The sequence below is a fragment of the Rattus norvegicus genome, chromosome 17 (assembly GCF_036323735.1).
Source record: "Rattus norvegicus strain BN/NHsdMcwi chromosome 17, GRCr8, whole genome shotgun sequence".
NCBI lineage: Eukaryota > Metazoa > Chordata > Mammalia > Rodentia > Muridae > Rattus > Rattus norvegicus.
Window position 1 is genome coordinate 85,859,302 of NC_086035.1, and position 23,647 is coordinate 85,882,948.

The window sequence follows — 23,647 nt, forward strand, 5'->3', positions numbered from 1 at the left end:
GTACAGCTGGCTGTGGTAGTTCACACCTGAAACCCCAGCACCTTGGGAGGTCAAGAGGCTCAGGAGTTCAAGGTCAACCTGTGGTCCAGTGTTAGAAACCAACAGAGGGAAATGAACCAGCCACCTCTGTGAGCTTTCAAAATTAAGGCAAGGCTCTCAAAAGACATCAGTGACTGTTCCTGCAGCACTGAGCTAAGATCCGGGCCTTGGAGGGCTCAGTGACTACTGTGTCCCAACCAGGAAGGTCTAGAAGTCTCTGTCATGGGCCAGCCTACAGTTACTCCTTTCTCAATGTTTGCAACAAAGTCAAGGACACCCAGCACCCTGTCACCAAAGAGGAAACACTAGGGGGGAAAAGGGAGTCCCCCATTATTATTCTCGGACTTTATGATACCCACACCCACACACCCCATTTAAAACATTTCCCCTTACGTTTCCTAAAGTCACAATATTGTACTTTCACAGCTTTTTGACTGACTTTTGTTACTTTACTCAAGTGGCACATGTGAGTTTAAATTTTAGGAGCTGAATTCTTTGTTGCTTAAGTTCCTGGTAAACCTGTGCACTTCCACCACGACACCATCCCCAGGAGCCCGGCGGAGCTTCCTTGCCAGACTCGGACTCACATCTTGGAAAGGAGGGGATGGGGAGCAGCCATGTGAGTATCCACCCCCACCCCACAGCTGTCTGCATGCAATTCTGGTCTAATTGCATGTGCTCTGGAGTCTGTGGAAGGTGCTAGACGCTATAGGAGGGGAAGTATAGTGCTAGGGAGCTGGCTCCCTCGATGTAGCCTTGGGAAGCCACCATCCCTGCTGGGTGCAGACCTTCCAATGTGGCTGCTTTAAGCTACTTATAAGCTACTGCTCTGAGGTAGCCCTAATAAACTGGTTCCTCTACATGAGCATTGGGGCTTTTGGCCTGTCTTTGAGACCTTAGGTGGAGGGGAGATGTTGAGTTTTGGCCACAGCTCATCACCCTGAGAGGCCTTACCTCCTAACAGTAACATCCTGGGTTTGAGGTGTCATTGTGTAGAAATGGGTGTGACCACCGACAGCACACTGCAGCTAGTGGAGCACATTAAAGTTTCCTTCTAAAGCTTCCAACAAGGGGCTGGACTGAAGTTCGATTTCCATCACCTACGTCCATGCATGCATGGTACCTTAGAACCATCCATAATGCCAGGCCCAGGGCATCCAGTGTCCTCTTCTGGTCCACAGACATACACAAAGGGAGAGAGAACACTCATGCCAAAACAAAACAAACCCAAAAAACAAACCCCCAAACCTTTAAAGTTTCAAACAAAAGCATGACATTCTTTAAAAACTGTAAGATACGTGTATTCGTGTGCATGTGTGTATGTGGGCTGGGGTGCGTGTGACTCACCACAGTGTGAATGCAGAGGGCACAGGGCAGCTTCTGTGAACACGTGCTTCCTGGAGAGCGACCTCCTCCTGGCAAGATCCACCGGGCCACAGTCCCGGCTCAGAATTCTTATTTGACAATCAAATTCACTTGCTTTATCTCAAATTCTGCCTCATGCACGTCTTTCCCTCCTTGGCTGGCCGACAGGAGACCTTTTTGGCACCACAACCTGCTCCAATCAGGGCACTCAAGTCTCCTGCTAAAAGCCGGCCGGCTTTGGACACAGTAGAAGCCTGCTGCTTTTGCAATGGATTGAATCTTCAGTGCATGCAAGTCCTACTGTGAGGGATTCTGCTCTGGACAGTGACCTGGGGCTTGGAGGATGGACCACCCTGGCCTCATGGCTTCTACCATCTCTAGAATCCTGCATCCCCACTGGGGTAAAGACACAGACCTACAGTGGGGTTCAGAACCTGACATTGCAGTGGCCCACAGAGCCCTTGGCTTGGGTTGGGAAGATACAAGCCACGTCCTTGTCGGTTAGGCATAGGTCCTGACTTGTTCAGCAGCCTCTGGTTCTTGGGCCTGTGGGTCTGTGTGACTTCGGCCACCTGAAGCAAAAAGGGAGTCCATCCATAATAGAACAAGGACCCCAGGCAGGGATGTGAGCTCACATGGGGGAGCCTCTCTTGGCCTAACAGCTTCACCACTGACACTGGTGATACTCAACGACAGTTAAGAAACCTGTGTGATTACCCCCCAAAAAGGAACACTGCACTTGAGAAGCTGGGTGCTCAAAGCCTTTACACAGATCACCAGTCTGCCATTTTCAAATAAGCTACTTAACACAAACCTGTGTTTTCTGATGAGCTGGGACTAAGAACGATATTGCTCGAGAGATGTCTCCCATCCTCTGCCAGGGGTGGCCACACAGAACACTCCTGGGCATAGAGGGTAGTGTCATGGAGAGGCTTCCCAGGGAAGCTTCACCAAAAGCACGCCGATGCATAGCAGCTACTCCCAGAAGGGTCCTGGCAACTGTCAGGTGGATCCATCCACTGTTGAAACTGCCCTGTACTCTAAGGCAACATCTCAGTGACAGGCCACATCCTTGCAAGGTGGGGCCTGGCTCCCACCTTGGTGAGCAGCTGTAAAAGGCTCAGAGATGGGGTTGGAAAGTCCCTCTCTAACCAGGATGAAAACCTGACATGGTAATTCGTGGCCACAGCCAGCTTCTCCCTGGCCTCCAGAACAAACAAGCAACAGTAACGGGAAGAAGGTGGTGGTGGGAGGAAGCTGGCAGACACCTGTGCGTCAGGAGAACTCGGGAGGGGTGAGGTGAGAGGAGCACCTGGAGTTTCTTACTTGACTTAGGGCCCTCCATTCCCCAGGGTTGGGGCATCTGGGGTTGAAACGGGGTCACATACTGCAACGGTTGGTCTGCAGGTTTGCCCCACTGGGCGGTGCCTGCTTGTCTGCAGCCCACAGCCCCTTAGGAGGCATCCTCCTCTGCCCTCTGAGGGCTGTAAGACTAGTATATGGACCTGTTTGGTCCTAGAGCAACCCAACCTTTCTTAGAAGCCCTGATGGGCACAGGACACAGCGCCAGCGCCTGCCTCCCGTTCTTAACGACTGGAGGAGCGTGAGCAGGCTTATGCCTGAGTTGTACCTTTACAAAGTGTCTGTGCAGGGCTCACTGTGTAGCCCTGGCTAGCCTAGAACTCATGTACAGACCAACCTCAAACTTGCAGCCCCTCAGCTCGTAGTCTATGGGTGCTAGGATTACAGATGTGTTTCACACGTCCTGTAAGATACATTTGGCTTTAGAAGCCCAGAATGTTGTACTAAGATTTGGGCAGGGTATGACAGAGACAGGGTTAATAGCCTTGTGAATGGTGACTTACTAGCAGGGTCCTCATAGGTGTCTCAAGCTGCCCAGTACAAGGCCTGAGGGGGGATCTCAGCCAGGCCAATCTACTTTGTTTCTCCTACATGCTTGTCTGCCCTAGCTGTGTAGGGGCAGGATGGGGTCAGCTTGAAATGTGTAGTGACCACTTCTAGGCCATGATCTCTAGGGGTTCTGGAGAAGTGTCCTCTCTTCCCCATGTCTCCATGGTCCCTTTTTGTACAGCTGAGGGGACAAAGCTTCTGCTCCAGGACACAAGTTGTTCAGCTGCTCCTTGGGAGCCAGTTGGCTCTGGGACGGAGTTTCCACAGGTCAGAGACCTGAGCCTGCCTTCTTGTCTGAGCTCAGCCAAGGGCACAGGCGACCTCGGACTCCTTTACGCACATGCTGAGTCAGTCTCCTTAGACCTGTTCTAGATACTTCTGTGTTTTCCGCTCAGGCACGCTGCGTGTGCCAGCAAGTGACAGGTTTTAAAGGGATGCCCAGCAGATGTCATAGATCAAAGAGGAAGAAGGTACAAGAGGCGGAGAGCAGACATTGAGAAAGTCAGCTCCTCTGTTCCCATGGAGACTCTGGCTGTGGCACAGGTCTACAGAGCAAGCCAGCCCTGTCATTCAGATCTCTCTCTGACCCAATCTAAGAGCCCTCCATTGCTCTGCCAACCAGCCTGAGGCCAGCCTGGTTTATCTCTAACCCTGTCGCATTGCTTAGTCCAGCAGTGAATTAACTGTGTGTCTTGGCTGCTGGTTTGTTTTGGTTTGGTATTGTTTTATAGCCTTGGCTGTCCTGGAACTCACTGTGTAGATGAGGCTGGCCTCAAGGTCTGGGGATCCTTCCCTGAGTGCTGGGATTAAAGGCCGTTGCCACCACGCCCAGCTCCTTTGGTTCCTGGATTAGGAGAGCCTATGGTGTTTAAATTCTTCCACATTAGTGGTTCATTCACAGGCTCTGCTGTCTACCTGGTCACTAGAGCCTCCCAGCAAAGTAAACTTGACAGTGAGGCAAAGTTAAGTCTGCAGAGCACCCCACCCTCCCCTGGAAACACAAGGAAGGCCTGCAAACAACACCTCACAGCAGCTCCAGTTGAGTAACTCTTTTCCTTTTTTTTTTTACTAAGGCACATGACGTTTAGAAACACTGAGGTACAAAATGCAAGTTTCTGCATAAGATTTCTAGAGTACTCGTTTGGAAAACGATGGTCACAGTCATCTTCCAGGAGATTCAGCTTTTAGCTTGCTTTTTCTTTTGGACCAGTTCAACCAGCAGCTTGTATCTAGCAATACAGTCTTCCTGTGGGAAACAGAGAGGTGGTGACAGTTACTTCTTGGGCCAGTGCCCCTGGTGCTGTCAAGCTCACTGGCCTCTGCTGGTCCTAGTAAGGAGGCCTGTGCTTTAGGCCCTTCTGAATTATCCTGGAAAAAGCCTAGCTGGCCCCAGGCAGACCTGGTCAGAGAAGACCTGCTGCAAGGAGGGCCAAGGTCATGACAGTCTGTGAAGGTCAAGAGTATTTTCTATGGAGTACAATGAGACAGTCCTGGCGTCAGCTTGCTGACCGATTCTACCATGGGAATGCCACCTCGTCACACCCCAGTCCAGAGAAACCACGGAACCTGGGGCCACAGTGCTCTTATGCTTTGGATGCCCCCTCCCTTCCTGTGTGAACCACGGCACACAACTAGCGTTGAAGGCGGCCATGTTGAGTGGAGCTGAGGCAGGGAAGATGGAAGGAGGCGGGTCATTCCCAGGTGGGCATGATGTGTGTTTTAGAAGCGGTTCTCTCTCCGTCCTGATGATACTGACCCTACGGTACTGCAAGCTGTTAATTCATGGCCCAGGGCGAAAGGGCAGGATGGGTGCAGCGGTATCACACGGATGAGCATGTCATCACACGGATGAGCATGTCGTGAGTGCTGCCCTCCACCAACACCGCCCACCCAGCAGGCTTTCAAAGTATTAGCACAGAAACAGCTGTGGCTGCTCCAGCATTCAGCCCTCAACAGGACAGTTGGCAAGTGCTGATGAGGTCTGAGCAGGCCGGTGGCCGGCCATGCGGCTCCTGACAGGACCTGAGCGCCCGCCCACCAAGGCAGCTGATACCACCCTCCTGTGCCTGTGCTGTTAGGCTGCAGTCAAAGCGAGGACAAGGGCTGGAGAGATGGCTCAGTGGTTAGAGCACGGACTGCTCTTCCAGAGGCCCTGAGTTCAATTCCCAGCCACCACATGGTGGCTCACAGCCATCTGTAATGGGATCTGATGCCCTCTTCTGGTGTGTCTGAGGACAGCCACAGTGAACTTACATACATAAAATAAATAAATCCTTCAAAAAAAAAAAAAAAAGCTAAGAGATGCCCGTGGGACTCAGGAGCCTTGCTCCTCTCTGGGGCAAACAAGAAGGTTCCACTCCCTCTCTGCTGCTTTAATTTGAGCAAAACTCAATTCATCACACAGGTAAATGGCTGAGTCTGTCAGAAGTTAGAGAAACTCAGTGAAACAATTACTTTTGGCAAACTGACTGCAGAGCTTGGAAGAATTTGTGCTTCCTAAAGAGATGAAGAGATGGACTGCTAATGGCTTATTTTTCTACTCAGAAACTCAGTTTCATCACTGTAAAGTAGGTGACCTGTGCACTCAGGGACAGGCATGGCCACAAGCTAGGCTTTCCACCACAGAACTCAATTAAAGAGAATAAGCATGCAATGGGCGTCAATGTGCCCAGAGGCTACCTCACACCTGGAGCACAGCCTGCAAGGAGGAAGCTATGCTGGGGAGAAAGGCTGGCTGTGGAAACCTCACACTGGAGCTCCAAGACTCCAAAGGCGGATCTCAGTGGTGGGGAAGGCACGCTTGGCTCTCAGCAGGTCACCTTTTCTGCTTTTCATTCTGTATTTGAGAATGATGTATTAGCAGCTGCTCAGAGCTCTCAATGAGAGTCAATTATGAATGGCCTAAGTCCTGAGAGATGTGTACTGCCCCATGTGAGTCACCCTGACAGTTACAGTTGTCACATAGGCAGAGGACCCTACCCTACCCTCTGTGGAGCAGGGACACTGCTTGCCAGCTCTGTTTCACTCAGACTGTCCTTCCTGAGTAGGATGAACTTGTAGTAGGCTGGCAGGCTGTAGGGGAAAGTTTATGTTCTTTTACAAAACTATACGTGTGTCTATATATACCCACATAATATCTACATATATACCTATGATTATAATAAAATATATATTACATTTATGTTAGTATGTGTGTATACATGAATGCATGCTTGCACATGTATGGCCAGAAACATACCGAGGGAGTTGGTTCTCTCTCTGTGCAGCTTGACGGCAAGCCTCTCACCACCGAGAGCCAGCTCTCTGGGCAGCCTGAGCTCTGTTGTAAGCTGGTGTTTTCTGAGACGAGCTAGCCTGCATGACGTCTACACTGAGCACCCTGACCTCATCTCTACCTCAGCAAGTGTGCAGATGCACACTGAGGAGAGACTGAAGACAACTGGGAAATACAAGGTCCTGTAGCTAGTGGGGGATGGGAGAGGGCTGCCGGCCGGGAAGGAAGCACGCACGGGTCGGGTCCACCCACTCCACTGCAGTGTTACGCACCTTACTCTTAGACGGGACACATTTGGCGATTTTGTCCCATCGGTCAGAGGCTCCTTTTGGGTATTGCTGTAATGCCAACTCCAGAAGTTTCTGCTGACTCTGAGTCCAGGCGTCCTCTGCAGCACGGCTTCTTTCTTTTCTCGGTCTCTCTTCGTCACTGGAATCATTTTGTTCCGATATATCAAAATCTTTTTGCCTCTTTCCTCTCAGCTTCTCCTCTGGTTCCACCCTGGTTACTACCTCCGCCACCTTGGCTGATTTCCGCCTCCGAGGCCGGGCTTCTGAGGTCACTGTCTCCTGGTCACCCTCAGCAGTCTCTTGCTCCTCCTCCTCCTCCTCTATGGCCCCTGCTGAGTCCTCTCGCTGGGTGATGATGTCATCTGGCAAGGCTGTGGCTATCTTGAGTGGCCTGGAATTCTGAACGTTTGACTTCAGTTCAGAGAGCCTGGTCATTCCTACGAAGGGACCACAGTACACAAGAGAAAGGGTACAGTGAGCTCAAGCCTTGTGCTAGGCATTTGACAGGCACTGTCCAATTTACCTTTCACTGTCAACAGGGAAGTCATTCACTGGATACATTAGACATGGGAGCTGGTTCTGATCCCTTGTCTCTGTCCTTGTCACTGCTCTCAGGTATATATGGGCAGACTGTGATCCTTTAGAGAGGACACCTGACACCTACTGGACGAGCCAAGGGATTCTCTATAACCTAGGATTCATTAGTTCTATAGCATGGTTCAAACACACTGGTGAGCGTCGCACGGCCCCTCCTCTGCAAACAGCACAGACACAGTGCGCTGCTGGAAGAACTCTTTCTGCCTTATTCACACCACCATGCAAGGCTAGTGTGTTTTAGTGAAATCAATTTTACTGCATGTCAGGAATGTTCATTTTCTTAGTCTCTAAAATACCCATTAACATCCCCTCCTGACATTCCTACCCACAGTTCCTAGCGTGCAAGGAGGCACTTGTCTGCCCCGGGAGCACCCTGAACTTACATTCAAAGGGACAATGGAGTCCCAGAAACCCAAGAAGAGTTCTTGATAGAGTCTGTCCACTTAAGAAGACAGTATGCAGCTGCTCACCACTGTCTGGTTGCAGACTGAGACATGCATAGATAATTTCTTCACCTAGCTCATCATAGTAAGAAATTGAGACTGGCTGGGTGTGACAGGAGAGCTATTCTCATAGCCAGGATCTGCAGTGGCATTGGTAGCTGAATGGGATGTGCCCTGTGGTAAACATGGACAGCGTGCCTATTTTTCTTAGCAAGTAGCACTGCCCACCACCACAGATGTAAGTTCCTTCGCACGTCTGCTGCCGCTGCAGGCTGAGTAACTTTCTCAGCTGACCCTACGCTCAGGAAACAAAATGCTAGGCTAATGAGATGGCTCTGGGGTTAAAGGTGCTTGCCACTAAACCTGATCTTCTGAGTTTGCCTCAGGACCCAGATTATAGATGGAAAGAACAGAGACCCCCAACACACACACCCTAAGGCTGTCCTCTGGCTTCTACATGCACAGAGATGCACACACACACATACACACACACATACAGATGAAAAAACACAGCAAGAGAATCAGAAGACATGATACGCTGCCTCCCACGACGGGGTGCTCTGTAAAACGACGGCTGTCCCGAGTGCTGCTGCCCCTGTGCAGAGGCGGTGTGAGCACTAGAACTGACTCTGTAGTTACAAGGCCTTTGCCACCGGAAGAACGGGGACACTCCAGACAGCTCTAGACTGGCAGAAACTGCAAGTTCACATGTGTGGGGGATGCCCAAACTGACTGCTTTCTAAAAGGACTAAGAGAAATAATAAAAAATGAGTCTGATGGAAAAAAATTCATTAGTAATATTGAAAAGATAGAAAAAAATGTGACACTGGATAAAACACCAAATTTACAAGTTAGCTCCAAAGTCCGTAATGACGCCAAGCATTTCCTGGCCATCATGGCTGGACAGGACGGTAAGCAAGGACAGACAGTGGTGTGGTGCTGCTGTGCTGCTAAGACTGAGCTTTAAGTAAGTCATTCTTAAACCGGCCAGTCTCTTCCCACCCTGCTGAGGACTGATCTGAGGCTTCGCAGTTCTGGTGGTGACTGAAATCCCCAACCCCCCAATTCAGTAATTAATTTTTTTTATTAAGTAAACTTCTCATTTATCTCATTGTATGTGTGACAGACTTTTTTGCAGGTTAAGTAACTTTCTGCTGCTGTCCTTATTGTGTGAGAGGACACTTGTGGGTTCTCTTATAGCATGTGGGTCCCACACACTGAACTCAGGTTGTCAGGCTTGGCAGCAAACACACTTTTATCTGCCATCTTGCTCCTCCACATCAGCTATTTTTGCAAACTGATGTAAAGCCACCTCTACCAAGCCTCCACAGGCACTCACACACCAACAGGTATGTTCTACTGTGCTTCAGTCTGGCCCTGAACTTGCTACACAACTGAGGATGAGCTCCTAATCCTCCTGTCTCCACACCCTAATGGGATGGCAGGCCTGTATCCCCATGCCCAGTAACAGTCATCCTGGCCGCAAAATAACATATACAAGATAAAATGAATAATATATAGCACATGATGAGTGCTTTAAAGCATCTATTTTCTAAATGTTCTTTCCTCAACACAAATGTATTTCCAAATAGTTACTTCACATTCAGTGTTTAAAAGTCATTTTTTATTTTAATATCTGAACACAAGTTTAGAACTTTTATTGATTGAAAAATGTGAAAATTTATTTCAGTTAACTTTTAAAGGCATTCTGTTAAACTCCTAGGTGCGTCTGTCTGTCTGTCTGTGTGACATGAAGGCAGGCTTGTTCTCCATGTCACCAGAAAGCACCGCCATGACACGGGGGCGCCTGGCTGTCCTGGGTGCTGAGAGAGCAATGAGGCGACGCCAACCCCTTCCCTCTGGTCTGGGCACATGAGGCGTCTGCTCTCTCAGAATGGACACAGGGAGCTGAAGTAAAGAAGACATGTCATTCCTCACGATTTTAGTTAAATATAAAGCAGGAGAGATCCTAATATGGTCTTCCTACACTGCAAAGGACTATTTTTCCTGTCACCTCCTCGCCACCCCCATGTGTGTGTGTGTCTGCCTGTGTGTGTGTGTGTGTGTGTGTGTGTGTCTGTGTGTGTGTCTATGTGTCTCTGTGTGTGTCTTTGTGTGTGCGTGTGCCTGTGTGTGTCTGTCTATGTGTGTGCCTGTGTGTGTGTGTGTGTGTGTGAGAGAGAGAGAGAGAGAGAGAGAGAGAGAGAGAGAATCGTCCACTGAAATCTTTAATAATTTACCTGGTAACTGATAGTTTAAAGCATTCCACCTTTGTCTTCATCTCATTTTATTAATGTTAATAGTTATTAATATCAGCAATGATAATAATTAGGTGTTAGTCACTGCTCTCATTCACTGCTTAGCCTGACAAACTTGATTTCCTCAGCAACAATGGAAATCTGAAGATGTTAATTGTTCTTTCTGCTGTCTTCTTGTGGACTTTTTTCTTCCAAACATAAGGTCTCATCTAACCCTTATCGGCCTTCAATTTCAGTAACTGAGGCTGGTCTCTCCCACGTAGATTACAGAACTACTTCGGATACTTCTCTTTGGAGCACACGGTTTCATAATTCCTTTGAAAGTAAAGCTGAACTATACAGTGGTGGGTGGCCACGCCATTAACCCCAGCACTTGGGAGCAGCAGATGCAGGCAGATCCCAGCCTGGTCTACAGTGTGAGATCCAGGACAGCCAGGGCTACACAGAGATCCCTTGTCCTGGGGCAGTGGGAAGGGGATGAAACTTGATTGGCCTTGCCTATAGCCTCTCTCAGCTCCACAGGGGGCCACTGCGGAAATCCACAGCAGGTGCTTGCCTGTTTTCGCCACAACCTTTCCAACAACACATTTCTACAGAAAGTTCTGGAATCAGGCATCCTTGTGGTAGACTCCTATTACTCTCTGTCTCTCTGCCCACATAAGTCACTTCACTGGTGGAAGGAAGCTTTAGAATACCATACTGAACTCGTCTGAAGATCCTGGGATCCCTAGGTGTGCTACCACTGCACATCTTTAAACTTACTCAACTTTGGGGGACCAGACTCATTCAGTCTGGATCAGTAGAGGTTTCTGGGAAAGCTACCATCCCCAGCACTTAAAAAAGTTATGACAAAAAGGGATTAATCTTGAAGAAACCTTGTCAGAGTAGTGATAAAGTAGACACTCACTTGGGGAGCAAGTGATTGATTTTCATTTGCTTGGATTAAAGTGGCAACTCACCGGGGGAGCTGGTGACTGAATCCTTCAGTTCCTTGGCTTTGGTTGTCACCTATTTAAAAACACAAAGAGCAAGACATCTTACTTTCCACATGCCCTGCAGGTAAACTGATTGTTTTCCGTATAAGACCCATATGAAGGAACAGGGGTCATGGAAGCCATCAGCACAGAAGGCCCTCATTCCTCTGTGAGGGGCTGAGGAAGCCTTGAGTAAATGCAGAGTGGAAGAAGTCCTCAGTGAGTGTGGGTTGTTGACAGGGCAAGAGAATGTCAGGGACCAACCTCCCAGACCCTTGGGAATGGCAAAGCTTTCAGCTTTCTTTCTTCCTGAGTGCAAATGTTGACAGTGTGTACAAGTGCAAACAAGTGACCAGAGTGTGCCAAACTGTCATCTGCACATTCTTCCTCCAGACAGAGACTCTTCCTGAGCCCCTCATCTAAGCCCCTCACCCCCACTTACTTGTGCTGTGTGTAATACATGTGCTGGGATTCCCCGATGTCGGGCTGCGGTCATGATTGGTGAGCTCCATCAGAGCAGGCACAGCGCTCAGGAGCCTTGCTTTCCAGTATGTGTCTCCTTTCTTAACCCCCCAGCCTCAGTGAACTCCAGCTCAGGCCAGGCTTCCTGTTATGCAAGGCAAGGCCCAAGAGAGCCCAGCAACGGTAGAATCAGAACCCGAATCATTTCACTAATTTCAGTGGCAATTAATCATACTAGATTGCTTTTAAAAATAGTTTTAAAAGAGCTGTGTAAATGGATCACTATTTTCAGTAAGGATTTCTAGAAACTGAATGTGTCTTCCCTGGAAGACATTATACCAGTGAGCATAGTGAGTGCAAGGGCACAACAGTCATGCTAATCATGTCACAACATTCTCCACACGTGTGAAAGGAACCCAAGATCACACAAGAGTTCACCACAGGAACATGTTTTGGAGGTGAAGGCTTATGGACCCAAGAAACAATACATTTCTCTTTGAGTGTGAACACAAAGAAATAATACTTGAGTGGCATTTACTAGGTAAAAGTGAGCTCTGTAATATTAAAACACACCCCTTCAGGCTGTTCAGCTTTAAGATCATTTATGTGCGTGGCATTTTCCTCCATGTGTACCACATGCATGCAGTGCCTGAGAGGAACGGGAACCAAGGGTGTCACACCCTGAAAATGAATTTACGGTGGCTGAGGCACCAGGTCCTTGAACCAGGGTCTTCTGTAAGAGCAACGAGTTGGCTGACATCCCTCGGCCCCAACATGCTGGGCTGGAAATAAGCTTTTAGCATGAGGCATGGGAGTATTTAAAGTGCAGTAGATCAGGCAGAAGGCAGTGAGAGAACACATCTAAGGCTGGCTAGAAACACTAATTTCACAGATGCTGCCTCATAGTCAGTAAAACAAGCTGAAGTTGTCATCCAACACAAGTTCCTTTAACTGTTGAGTGTTTGCTTTTTTTTTTTTCTCTTTGTTTTGAGACCAAGTTGCTCTGTATGGCCCTGGTTGCCCTCAAACTCAAGAGATTTCACCTGCCTGTGCCTCTTGAGTACTGGAATTAAAGGCGAGTGCCACCACTGCTTAGCTTCCACGTGTCTCTAAGTAAAAATTTCCTACGCAAAATCTGATTACATATATGTCTTTTCCTTTAACCCCAAAACAGTGACCTTGCCTTGGTTTTCCAAGTTTCCTTCACCTCTTCAGCTTTTCCTCCCCACTGCATACATCCCATAACCCTAGCACAGAAACTTCTTGTGGCCACGCTGTCTTCACTGCATGTGGTTTCCCCAGAATGGCTGTTCCCCCTCTGATTTTGCTTCTCCATTTTCTGTCCTGACGGGAGCTCTGCACCTGCCAGTCTACTGCTCTTCCCTACCTTTCCAGGGAGTCTCTTCCTGTCTCTTCACCTCGAGGCTGTCTGTCATTAGCATATGCTAACTATATATAACAATGACAGTAATTAGTAACCTGTGCTCCTGGCCTTGCCCATTTTATAGAAATTCAGATGTGAAAAGGGAAATAAGCTGTGTACCAAACAGTATTCTGAGCAAGGCACACATGCACATCAATGTATGTACCTAAATATAATGACAGCCACATTTAGGTGTGTAACTCTTATAAATGTGACGTCAGAAGAGAATACATGATGTGTGAAGTGGGAAGCCCAGTCAAGAAGGGATCTGAGCTCTCAATCGGGATAACATACCACATTTGGAAACAAAATCTCATCTTATGGACAGACAGGTCAAGTGTTCTTTCATGACCACTAAATCTCATTCTGTTTGGATCCGCTAGGTCCACAGACTAAACAAACTTCACAGAAAACCAACACCATCCCTCTTAGAATAACTTCTCTGCGTTCTGGACAGGTCTCCCTAGTGCACCCAGGCCACTCTCACATTCATACCATAGTTCTTTGCATGCATGGTTCTATGCATCTGTAGTTTCAATTACTAGACAGTCAGTTTCATCCATATGTATTTGAAGAAGAGGTATTTTATTTCTTGGCATACATTTACTCACAGTAGAATTCCTTTTTTCTTTTTTTATTATTTCTGTAAGGTCAGCAATTTAAATCCTCTCACCCTTATCCCCTCAATTAATCCTATTTTATAGAATTAACTTTTGGTTTCAATGCCATTGCTAACACATTATTTCCCCCCCCCCCTTTTTTTTAGTCTTTTGATTTGAAACTCCCCCCACTCCCCCGTATGACATAGGTATAGTTCATTTTCTAGCTAGCTAGGCTACCTTTGAACTCATGGTAACTCTCCTTCCTCAGTGTGCTTGACTGTTAAGATTCCAAGCTGAGCCACCAGCCAGATTTCCCCAGTACCTTGGTGACCCTGAGCCTCTTGTTCTGAGCACACACTTGCCGATGGCTGAGTTTCTCCTCTATGATAAACCACATCGATTGTACTGTTTGAATTCTGGTAAGCTGTATTTTCTTACTCATTTCCAAGAAATTTCTGGTTCCAGTTGTTTTCTTTTTTGGCCCACTACCTCCTGGAGAAGGGGGCATTCCCACAAATTTACTTAATTTCCCCACTGTGTGTGTTGCTGATCTGACCTTTACTCTGTGGGGCCTGCCGACACACTTAGAGATGCTCTGTGCGCTCAGGGAGGATGCGCACTTGGCTGTTGGAGAGGTTATTACAGATACACTGGGCTGACTGCATTACTTGGGTCTCCCTATCTGCCTTGTTATTAGCAGGCATAAGTACTGAAACTTCAAGTCATTACCATTAACTTTTGTTTTTTCTTCACTTGTATATGTTTTTGCTTCATGCACTTAGGTATTCTTTCATTAGTACATTAATGTTTATAATTAATATTATTAATATTTATCTTCCTAAATTGGCCTTTAAAAAAATCATACAATGGCTTCCTTTCCACTAGTAAACTTTATTTCACTTTAACCCTGACCAACAGACTCACGAAGATGCATGAAGATGCAGAATATATATTTACATAAACAACAAATGAAGCACGGCAAGGACTCCAGGGAGAGCCTCCAAACCTTTTTTCTTTCTGATTTAGGCTTGGATTTATCAGTTACTTTATATAAATATAATTCATACATCTACACTGGCATACTTATATTTTCACTTAGAACTCCAACTTGGCTGAACTCCTTAGTAGATGAAACCATTTGTCACTGAAGTATTAGATTTCCACGTTAGAAACGGAGGCGGCCTGAGTCTCACCTAGAGCCCCCTTTAAGACTTTCCATTTCCCGGGTCAGTTCTAGAGCTCAAAGTACAGGCCAAAAAAGCTTGGTGGGAAGTCCCATGTGGTTTGCTTTCCAAAGTAAAGTATCAAGAAAAACCCTTGGGCTTCCTCAAGTCTTGTAACTCACAAAAGTTCATGAAGAGAAATATAGGGACCAGTAACATTCTGCTGGAAAAGGTAAATACACCTGAGATTACAAAAAGAACTGGAGGATGGGGTGGTGGTGGTAGGAGAATTCAAACTTGGGAGATGAGAGATATTGCTCTCTAGATAAACACGCTTGCAAAGCAAGCCTTGCAGCCAAGATGAAAAGAAAGCCAACTCCTGAGGGCTGTCCTTTGATCTCCACACTTGTGCGTGAGCACATGTACGCTCAACATTATTTAAAAATCGAAACTTTTTTTTAGTTTGTTCCAAGCTGGCTTCAAGCTCAGTCTTCCTGCCTTTCTCTTGGGGTGTTGGGATGAGGCATATACAACAGCATACATACATAATACATAATGCATACATACACATACACACACACATACATACTTAGGTCAACAGACAAAGTCATAAATATATTTGGCCTCAGAATCTCAAAACCTGAGGTACCTCAAAATCATGATATATCCTTTTATTGAGTCTTTTCATTGGGACCTTTCCTTTGACATGAGAGACCAGTATATTAAGTATGTTAGGGTACTTTCCCGCTCCTCCTTTTCTGTTTTAGTTGTTTCCAGACAATGTTTCTCTATGAAGCCCTGGCTTTCCTGGAACTTCCCGGGTAGACCAGGTGGGCCTCAAACTCAGAGATCTACCTGCCTCTGCCTCCTGAGTGCTGGGATTACCATGCACAATCATTGCCTAACTGCCTGCCTGCCTGCCTGCCTGCCTTCCTTCCTTCCTTCTTCCCTTCCTTACCTCCCTCCCTCCCTCCTTCCCTGCCTCCCATTCTTCCTTTCTTTTCTAGATAGGGTCTCCCTAAGATATGGCTGGGATTAAAGTTGTGTGCCACCATGACTTCCTCCACCATGTTTTCTCTAACCAAACAGACTCTTAATCTCTAAACCCTAACTCTCACGTGCATGTGGAGATGAAGCACCTTAGAGATCCACTCTCTTGGTACTGATAGTCTGCCGTCCACAGCCAAAACCAACTTTCTAATTCACAGGTCACTGAATTAGTTTGAGAACATGACGTCAGAGACTCCTGGAACTCACAGACAATCCTGAATACAGTGTATACCACAAGTTGGCTTCTCTCCATGTAATCATAATCCTTCAGATATTTAGTGTCCAACTCTAAAATGGATGGGCAGCACTATCATTTAGAGGTCCATATTTTTCTCACTTGAAAGGCAACTTATATCTATGAGGTTCATTAGCTACAAGCAGGATACAATGTTTCAACTCCACATACCCCACAATCTGTTATTTTAGTCTCTTTGCCAAGTATGCATGATTTTGATGCCATAAGATGATTTTTAGGGGTTAGAGAGATGGCTCAGCTATTAAGAGCACTCACTGGTTACTCTTCAGAGGATACAGGTTCAAGTACCAGCACCACATGGTAGCTCACTCCAGTCCTAGGTATCCAATGCTTCCTTCTGGCACCAGGCACATGTGGTATACAAACATAGACACAGGCAAAGCACCCACGCACAAACAATAAAACAATGTATGTTTTATAAAAATGATGGCTGCAGGTAACAGTTCTTTTGTTAACTTCTAATGTCTCAGGGGAAGCATTTATATGGTTGATAAAGGCAAAATATGTGTGTGTGTGGGGGGAGGGGATGGGGCAAGTTTGGCATCTAAAGCCAAACTTGAGTCTAGTGTTATAAAGAACTTATCAAATAAATAATAGCTGGGCTGGAGAGATAGCTCAGTGGTTAAGAGCACTGACTGCTCTTCCAGAGGTCCTGAGTTCAATTCCAAGCAACCACATGGTGGCTCACAACCATCTGTAATGGGATCTGATGCCCACTTCTGGTGTGTCTGAGGACAGCGACAGTGTACTCACATATAATAAGTAAATAAATCTTTAAAAAAATAAGTAACATTTAATGTCCAGGGTGCTGCTGAGTAACATAGCCCACCACTCTAGGAAGGGAAGTCATCACCAAATGCACTTCCCCCGACACCTTATGACTTGCTTCAGAGGGATGGGCGCACTGACTTGCTCTTGAGCTGGTTGGAGGTTTTCTACGGTGTATGGTTGCCATTCTCTCACATGTGCCATTGCAGATGTGTCTCGACACATCATAACAAGGTATGCTTATGATTGGTTTCCTGTCTCCACACATGGTACACAGCAGGTGTAACCCACTGTCCTTCTCCACACAGAGAGCAAACAAGGATACATAAAAAGTCATGCCGCTAAGAGGCATATTTACCTATGTACAAATACACCTAAGAGGTATATACTATTTCCTCTAGTAGTTTTCTATTTGGATTTCCCACATTTACAATTAAGAATTATTGCAGCTTTCAAATTCTAGGTCTATTCTGTTACCCGAACATTAAACAAACCGCGTGGAAACTGTTTTCAACTGGTAGGAAGTAGTGTGAACATTCCTGCTACGTACGTCTCCAAATGTCTTTAACTGTGCTCATCTTATCCTTTAAGGGGGGGGGGGGGGAGGCTTGGTTCAGCTAGCTGACCCCATCTCTGTAAATAGTCTTGACAGTCATCTGCAGGCAGGCAGGCAGGATACTTCTGTGACAAACACTGGCATAACGTTGTAGACACTATTAGCACACCAGTTCAGACTGAAATAAACCAGTATGTCTTCAACCCTATTCCTCTCTGATTAGTAGCTTCCCAAACATTAGGAAAAGTTGGTGACTTAAACCATACTGGTTTCTACGTCTGCTCAAGGTCAGTAAGTCCTTAGGCAAATAACTGAAGGAGCTACATTAAGTCCCTACTGAGAGCTGGAAGTAAGAGTGACAGCCATCATCAAAGCACCCATGACTTAACTAGTAAACTGGATACAACCTGTAAGGCAGATGCTATGTTTTTACTAAGACACCAAGTTTTGATGGATACAAATTGCAAATCCAGTTTGTTAGCAACAGAACATGTAGAGGACTAGAGAACCAACACAAAGGGTCTGATGTGGGAGAATTATACAGAAAAATTTCAGTTGGGCTCACCAGAATGGCCTGTGAAACAGGGACAGAAGGACTGTGACTTTGAGGCCAGCTTGGATTTCATAGATTCCCCCCAGTGTTTTCAAAAGCATGTTAAGCTATCTTTACAGCTATCCTCCTGCATCAAGCATGTGCAGTCTGAGAGTGGAACTCAGTCTGAGAGTGCAGGACCCTGAAACAGTGGCCCTTCTTAGGAACCCCCTGCACTTAGAGGCCTGTTGCTAGGACAGTACACTTCTGTCTGGCTCCAGAAGATCAGGAGAGTTTGATTGAGGGTGATTAACAGAACAGCTACAGTAGGTGAGGGTCTAAAGGGCAGCTAAGAATGAGCCACCGGGCCACATTCTTAACCCAGACCTCCATTGACTAGCTCTATGGCCTTCAACAAATCCTTTTTCTGGAATAGTCTATAGCAAAGAGGTAATGTTTCCACAGCACAGCATTTCCATCCTGGTATCTCACGTCATCTCCTAACCACCCTGTGGAATTGGTATCACAAAAGTGCAGCTCAGAGGAGCACCAGGTGTGAAGAGCTCAGGGTGCAGCCGTCCAGGAATTTGACACTGGGCTAGGACAAGGAAGTAGGCTCAAGAAGAACACAGCAGAGGACTGTGTTCTTTGTATCTTGATGGGTCTTGTTAAGACCCTTGACTGCTCTGTTTATGTCTGAGGACTGACCATATTCTTCTTATGTACCTAGAATGATACAAAAGCAGACTGATAAAAATAAACTCTCTTCAGCTTCAGCACTGGCTGGAGTCCTGTTATAGTGCTGTCCAGTTGTCTTTTCTTTCTTTAATCCTCATTCCCTCCCATAAGACCCTGCTGACTGACTGAGCACACTTGGTCAGTCCTGTTAGGTTATGCTCTTTTCCACTTCACCATCTGCAGAGCCAACGGACTGCAGTAATAGTTTCCTTCTAATTCAAACATCTGTCACAGCCTGTGACATTAGAAGAGAAACACCTTTTCACTCTATTCAATAATTACCAAAGACGGTTTGCTTAGGGCACCACTGTAGTTAGAATCATGGTAGTACATATATATACGGATGGTTCTAGTCCCTCAAGGACTAGTTCCAGAGATTTCATATTAAGGCTGTACTTATAAGAGAGATAGCTTGGTTTATTGATTTAAATGATTAAAATCCAGGCACATGTCTATAACCCCTGCAATCTCATATTTGGGAGGTGGAAGCAGGACAGTCAGGAGTTCAAGGTCATTCATGGTGACTATCCTTTTGACAGAATCTAGAGTCACTGAAGAGAAACACTCTGAGAATGTCTGTGGAAGACTGTTTATCTAGATTAGGCTTAATTGAAGTGGAAAGACACACCCTAAATGTGGGCAGTACCATTCTCTGGGTTGGGACCAAATCAAGAAACAGATGAAAAGAGACACTCATTTCCATGTCTCCGGATTGTGGATGCTCAAGCCCCTCCCCCATGCCGTCCCCGTCATGATGACTGGACACTGTTACCGTGACAACCGTGCAGAAGAGGAGGAGGAGGAAGAAGAAATAGAGCTGGAGATAGTAGGTAGGACAGAAGACACAGATGCATTCCAAGAAAACACAACCAAAGGGCTGAGTGAAATAAGCAAGTCAATCCAGGACATGAAAAAAGAATCAATAGAGACAGAAATATTGAAGAGAAAGAAAACGATGTGACCCTAGAAATGAAAACTCACGAAGCTCCATGGAAAGATTTACTAGTAGCAGAAATGTGTCACATAGGAAGCACTATCAGAACTTTACCAACGGCATAGGAACTGATCAGTCCTCACTGTAAATGATAAATTAAAAAAGAATGGCATATGGGAACACTTTAGTACACCAGGAAAAGACCAAATATACAAATTAAGCACACAGAAAAGGGAAAAGAATTCTATGACAAAGTTACAAAAAATAATTTTCAATAAAAATAGAAGATAATTCCAAAATCTAGGGGGGCGGGGATGACATGTAGTTTAATAAAAGAGGCATATTAAAACACAAATAACAGAGCCCCCCCCCAAAAAAAATACCATCACATACACACATCACATTACAGAGAAGACACTAGACAAACAGAGTAAAGAAACTACTAAGTGCTGCAGGAGAAAAGACCCAAGTCACAGATGCGGGCAGGCCAGTCAGAGCAATGGCTGCTTACTGAGTTCTAAAAGACTGCAATACCAACTTGGACTATTATACCCAGCAAAATTATTTACCATCATTGAAAATAATAAATTTCTAGAACAAAAACAGACCAGTGAGCAGAGCCTCGCTCCAGCCATTGCTGTTCAGATATACATATCTTTGGCCATTTATTTAAACTTTGATCTCACATCAAGATCGTGGAGATGGCTCTCTTTGTTTCTCTTCCTAGTGTGGCCACATTAAACAAATCTTTTTCTTTTTCTTTTCCTCCCCACACCACTTTTCACCTAAGGAAATGAGTTACAGAAAAATAATATAGGACTATGTGGCCTCTAGGCCAGCTTTACAAAGACTATTTGAATATACATGGGGGAACAGAAGAAAAGTAAACAATACAAGGACACTTAATACAGAGAGGTTTAAGAAAACATTACAAAATTATCAACATTTCAGGAATACATATCTTTCAATAGTAACTGAATATTAATGATCTATATTCTCCAATAAAAGGCAGACCTGCTTCTGTACAGCAAAGGAAACTGCCAATCAAGTGAAGAAACAGCCCACAGAATGGGAGAAAATCTTTGCTAAACACACACACACACACACACACACACACACACACACGAGACAGAGGACTAGTATTTAGACTATACAGAGAATGAAACGAAGAACAAACTACTTAGTTACCAATGGACTAAAAGTCAGCTCTCAAATACAAATGGCAGAAACTTAGATGCACTCAGCATCCTCTGCCATCAGGGAAATATCTTACCCCAGTCAGAATGGCTAAAAGAATCATCAAAAAAGTAAAGGAAAATATAGGCTGGAGAGGAAGCAGAAAAAGGAAGTTTTCATCTTTGGTGCCACCCCTACGGCAGTCAGTGTGGAGGCTTACCAAACCTGAAGCTAAAGTTACCTCACGAGACGTACACATTCACGCTCACTACTGCTCTACTGACAGTAACTAGGAAACAGCATCAGACGAGCGGGCCAGCAACTGGTGAATGGAGAGCAAAAATGTGGCACATAGATAGACCAGAATCTTAAGAAAATGTTACAGGATCATTAGCTGTAGGCAAAATACTATATACCAGATCTCTAAAACCTTTCTATATTTTGAGAGTCTCTCTCCTGTGCACCATAGTGTGCACTCAGATAAAGGTGTTCAACTAAACCTGACTAGCACAACATCTCTAGGCTTGTCTACATGGTCACAAAGAGCAGCATGTCCTTCTTTGTTTGCATAGACCACATTTTCTCTGTCTACCCTTTGGGTTATCTCATTGTCTTGGCTATGCTGCTCTGATGGACACACAAGTACAGATGAATTTTTCCCATCTTGGCTTTGTTTCTTCTGAATATGCACATACAGAAGAACTGCTGGATTTGTAATTTCTGGAGAGACCTCGAGACTGTTTTCCATAATACACTCCGTTCACACTGTAACTAACAGGTATGGTGTATAGAATGCTTTAGTTTTATGTATTTAACCCACTTTGTTTTTTTTCATGACGTAAGATATAAGGTATTTCATTGTTGTCATGTAGTTACCATGGTTGTTAAGTACCATTGGCAGAATAGTCTATTTTTCTAAGTATTCTTTGCATCCCCTGAGAATACTAGGTGAGGGAATATGTATGTGTTTATGCCTAAATACAATATGTCATGATGTAAGATGTTAGAATATTGCAACCCTAAGAGTAGAATATTCCACTCTCAGTCTGCCCAAATTGCCCAGTTTTGGCAGGTGGTGGCAGTAGTAATGGGTTTCTGTACTTTGTAGAATTTCTAGTTGCTTTTTTTTTTTGGTACATGAATGCACACATCACATATCACACACACACACACACACACACACACACAGAGAGAAAGAGAGAGAGAGAGAGAGAGAGAGAGAGAGAGAGAATATACATGCTCAAGCTGTAAGTTATACAGACTATCTATTCTAAAAACTCCTTCCCTAGGGTTCTGATCCCTGACAGCAAGTCCTCAATCTCCCGCTCCAACTTGTACACCCTACTCTTGTCAGCTATACACTGATGTGGCTGCTGTCCCTGGACTTGATCTATTACTGCTTGGGCTCATGTTTTCTTCTTTGACTCATCCTCTTTTTGCTGGAGGATAACCTCAGGTACTTCCTCTCACACATAAACTGTTCTAGATTCAGAACACATCTTCTTAGAACTGTAAAGGAACTGTTTCCTTGCCTCCCAGAGTCTTGTAGCTTGGTCTCAGTGCCCCAAAGTTTCTCCATAACTTCCTCCATACATGCATTTGGCTTTGGAGAACTTACTGAGTGGCCCCAGGTGCTCCTGCATTCTAGAAAGCTTTTCCGTATCACTTACTGAACAAGAATCTTGCCTATGTTTTGTTTTTGTTTTTTTTTTCTTTAACTGGGACTCAATCAGACCTAGATTTCTAGGTTTGAGTTCCTATATTTCTTTTCCATATGTTAAAACAGTTTGCCTTTTTATTCTGTTTCCTAGGAGATAATTTTCAACCACTCTTTTTTGATATTTATTTGTATTTTGGTATTTTTTATAGTATCTTGTCCTAAAGACATCTTCTATCAATTCATCCATTGATCCATCCATCCATCCATCCATTTTCCATCCATCTATTGTATGTGTGTGTGTGCATGTGTGCATGTGTATGTTGTATGTGTGTGTATGTATGTGTATATGTGTGTATGTATATGTGTATGTACGTGTATATGTGTGTATGTATGTATGTGTATGTATGTGTATATGTGTGCATGTATGTGTATGTGTGTATATGTGTGTATGTGTGTATGTATGTATGTATGTGTATGTATGTGTATGTGTGTATATGTGTGTATGTATATGTGTGTATGTATGTGTGTATGTGTGTGTGCATGTGTGTGTGTATAGACATGTGTAGGCATGGACACTGTTGTCCTTTTTTCTTCCTTAAGTTCAGCACTGTCTTGAATATCTGGATATTAGAAGGCTGCTATAAAGAGACTGCATCAATAGGCTCAAACAAACTAAAGATATCCAATCAAATATTTTAAAATATTCTCATATTTAACTGCAAAAATTTAAGTAAAGTCCAACTATTAAATTAAAGACACTTGCTTAAGCAAAGTCCTCAGTTTGATCTTCATCCTCCTGGAAGCAAAGAATCAAAACAAACAAACAAAAAGCCTAAAGTCCTACAAGATGTTCTCTGACCTGCAAACATGTCATGGTATTCATGCATACACAAAATTAAATAAATGTAATGAAAATCTCAAAACAGTAGAAAGAAATTCCACATTGATTCCTGAAACAATTGTCACAAATTACAACCGAAAATGTCAATTGAAGAAAATCCCCTGTACATGCCAGGTCGACAACTGCCGGTCAATAGCTCCAAACCCACAGCTCCTTACTAAAGGGGAAATAGCGACCTCGGCATTATTTCATCAGAACTCTCATCAGTGCAGGGGAAAGACTGAGTGATTGGCCCGTGGTCCTATCTCTGCCTTGGAAGCCGAATGATCACTGTA

General features: G+C 45.2%; 1 protein-coding gene across 3 annotated transcripts in view; it reads right to left on the bottom strand.

Moving 5' to 3' along the window:
• Window positions 1-4,349: 4,349 nt before the first annotated feature.
• The window catches only part of Dnajc1 (DnaJ heat shock protein family (Hsp40) member C1), a 157,304-nt gene continuing 138,006 nt past the window's right edge, over window positions 4,350-23,647 (bottom strand). For 2 of the 3 annotated variants that reach the window (NM_001400837.1, XM_039096460.2), the window contains 3 exons: window positions 11,137-11,185; window positions 6,862-7,316; window positions 4,350-4,561 (listed from right to left, as the gene is read on the bottom strand). In NM_001400837.1, the coding sequence (NP_001387766.1) occupies window positions 4,493-4,561; window positions 6,862-7,316; window positions 11,137-11,185 (573 nt within the window). In that variant the 3' untranslated portion in view covers window positions 4,350-4,492. Of the gene's footprint in view, window positions 4,562-6,861; window positions 7,317-11,136; window positions 11,186-23,647 lie in introns of those variants that run through there. The other variant, XM_039096459.2, reaches the window with a different exon arrangement.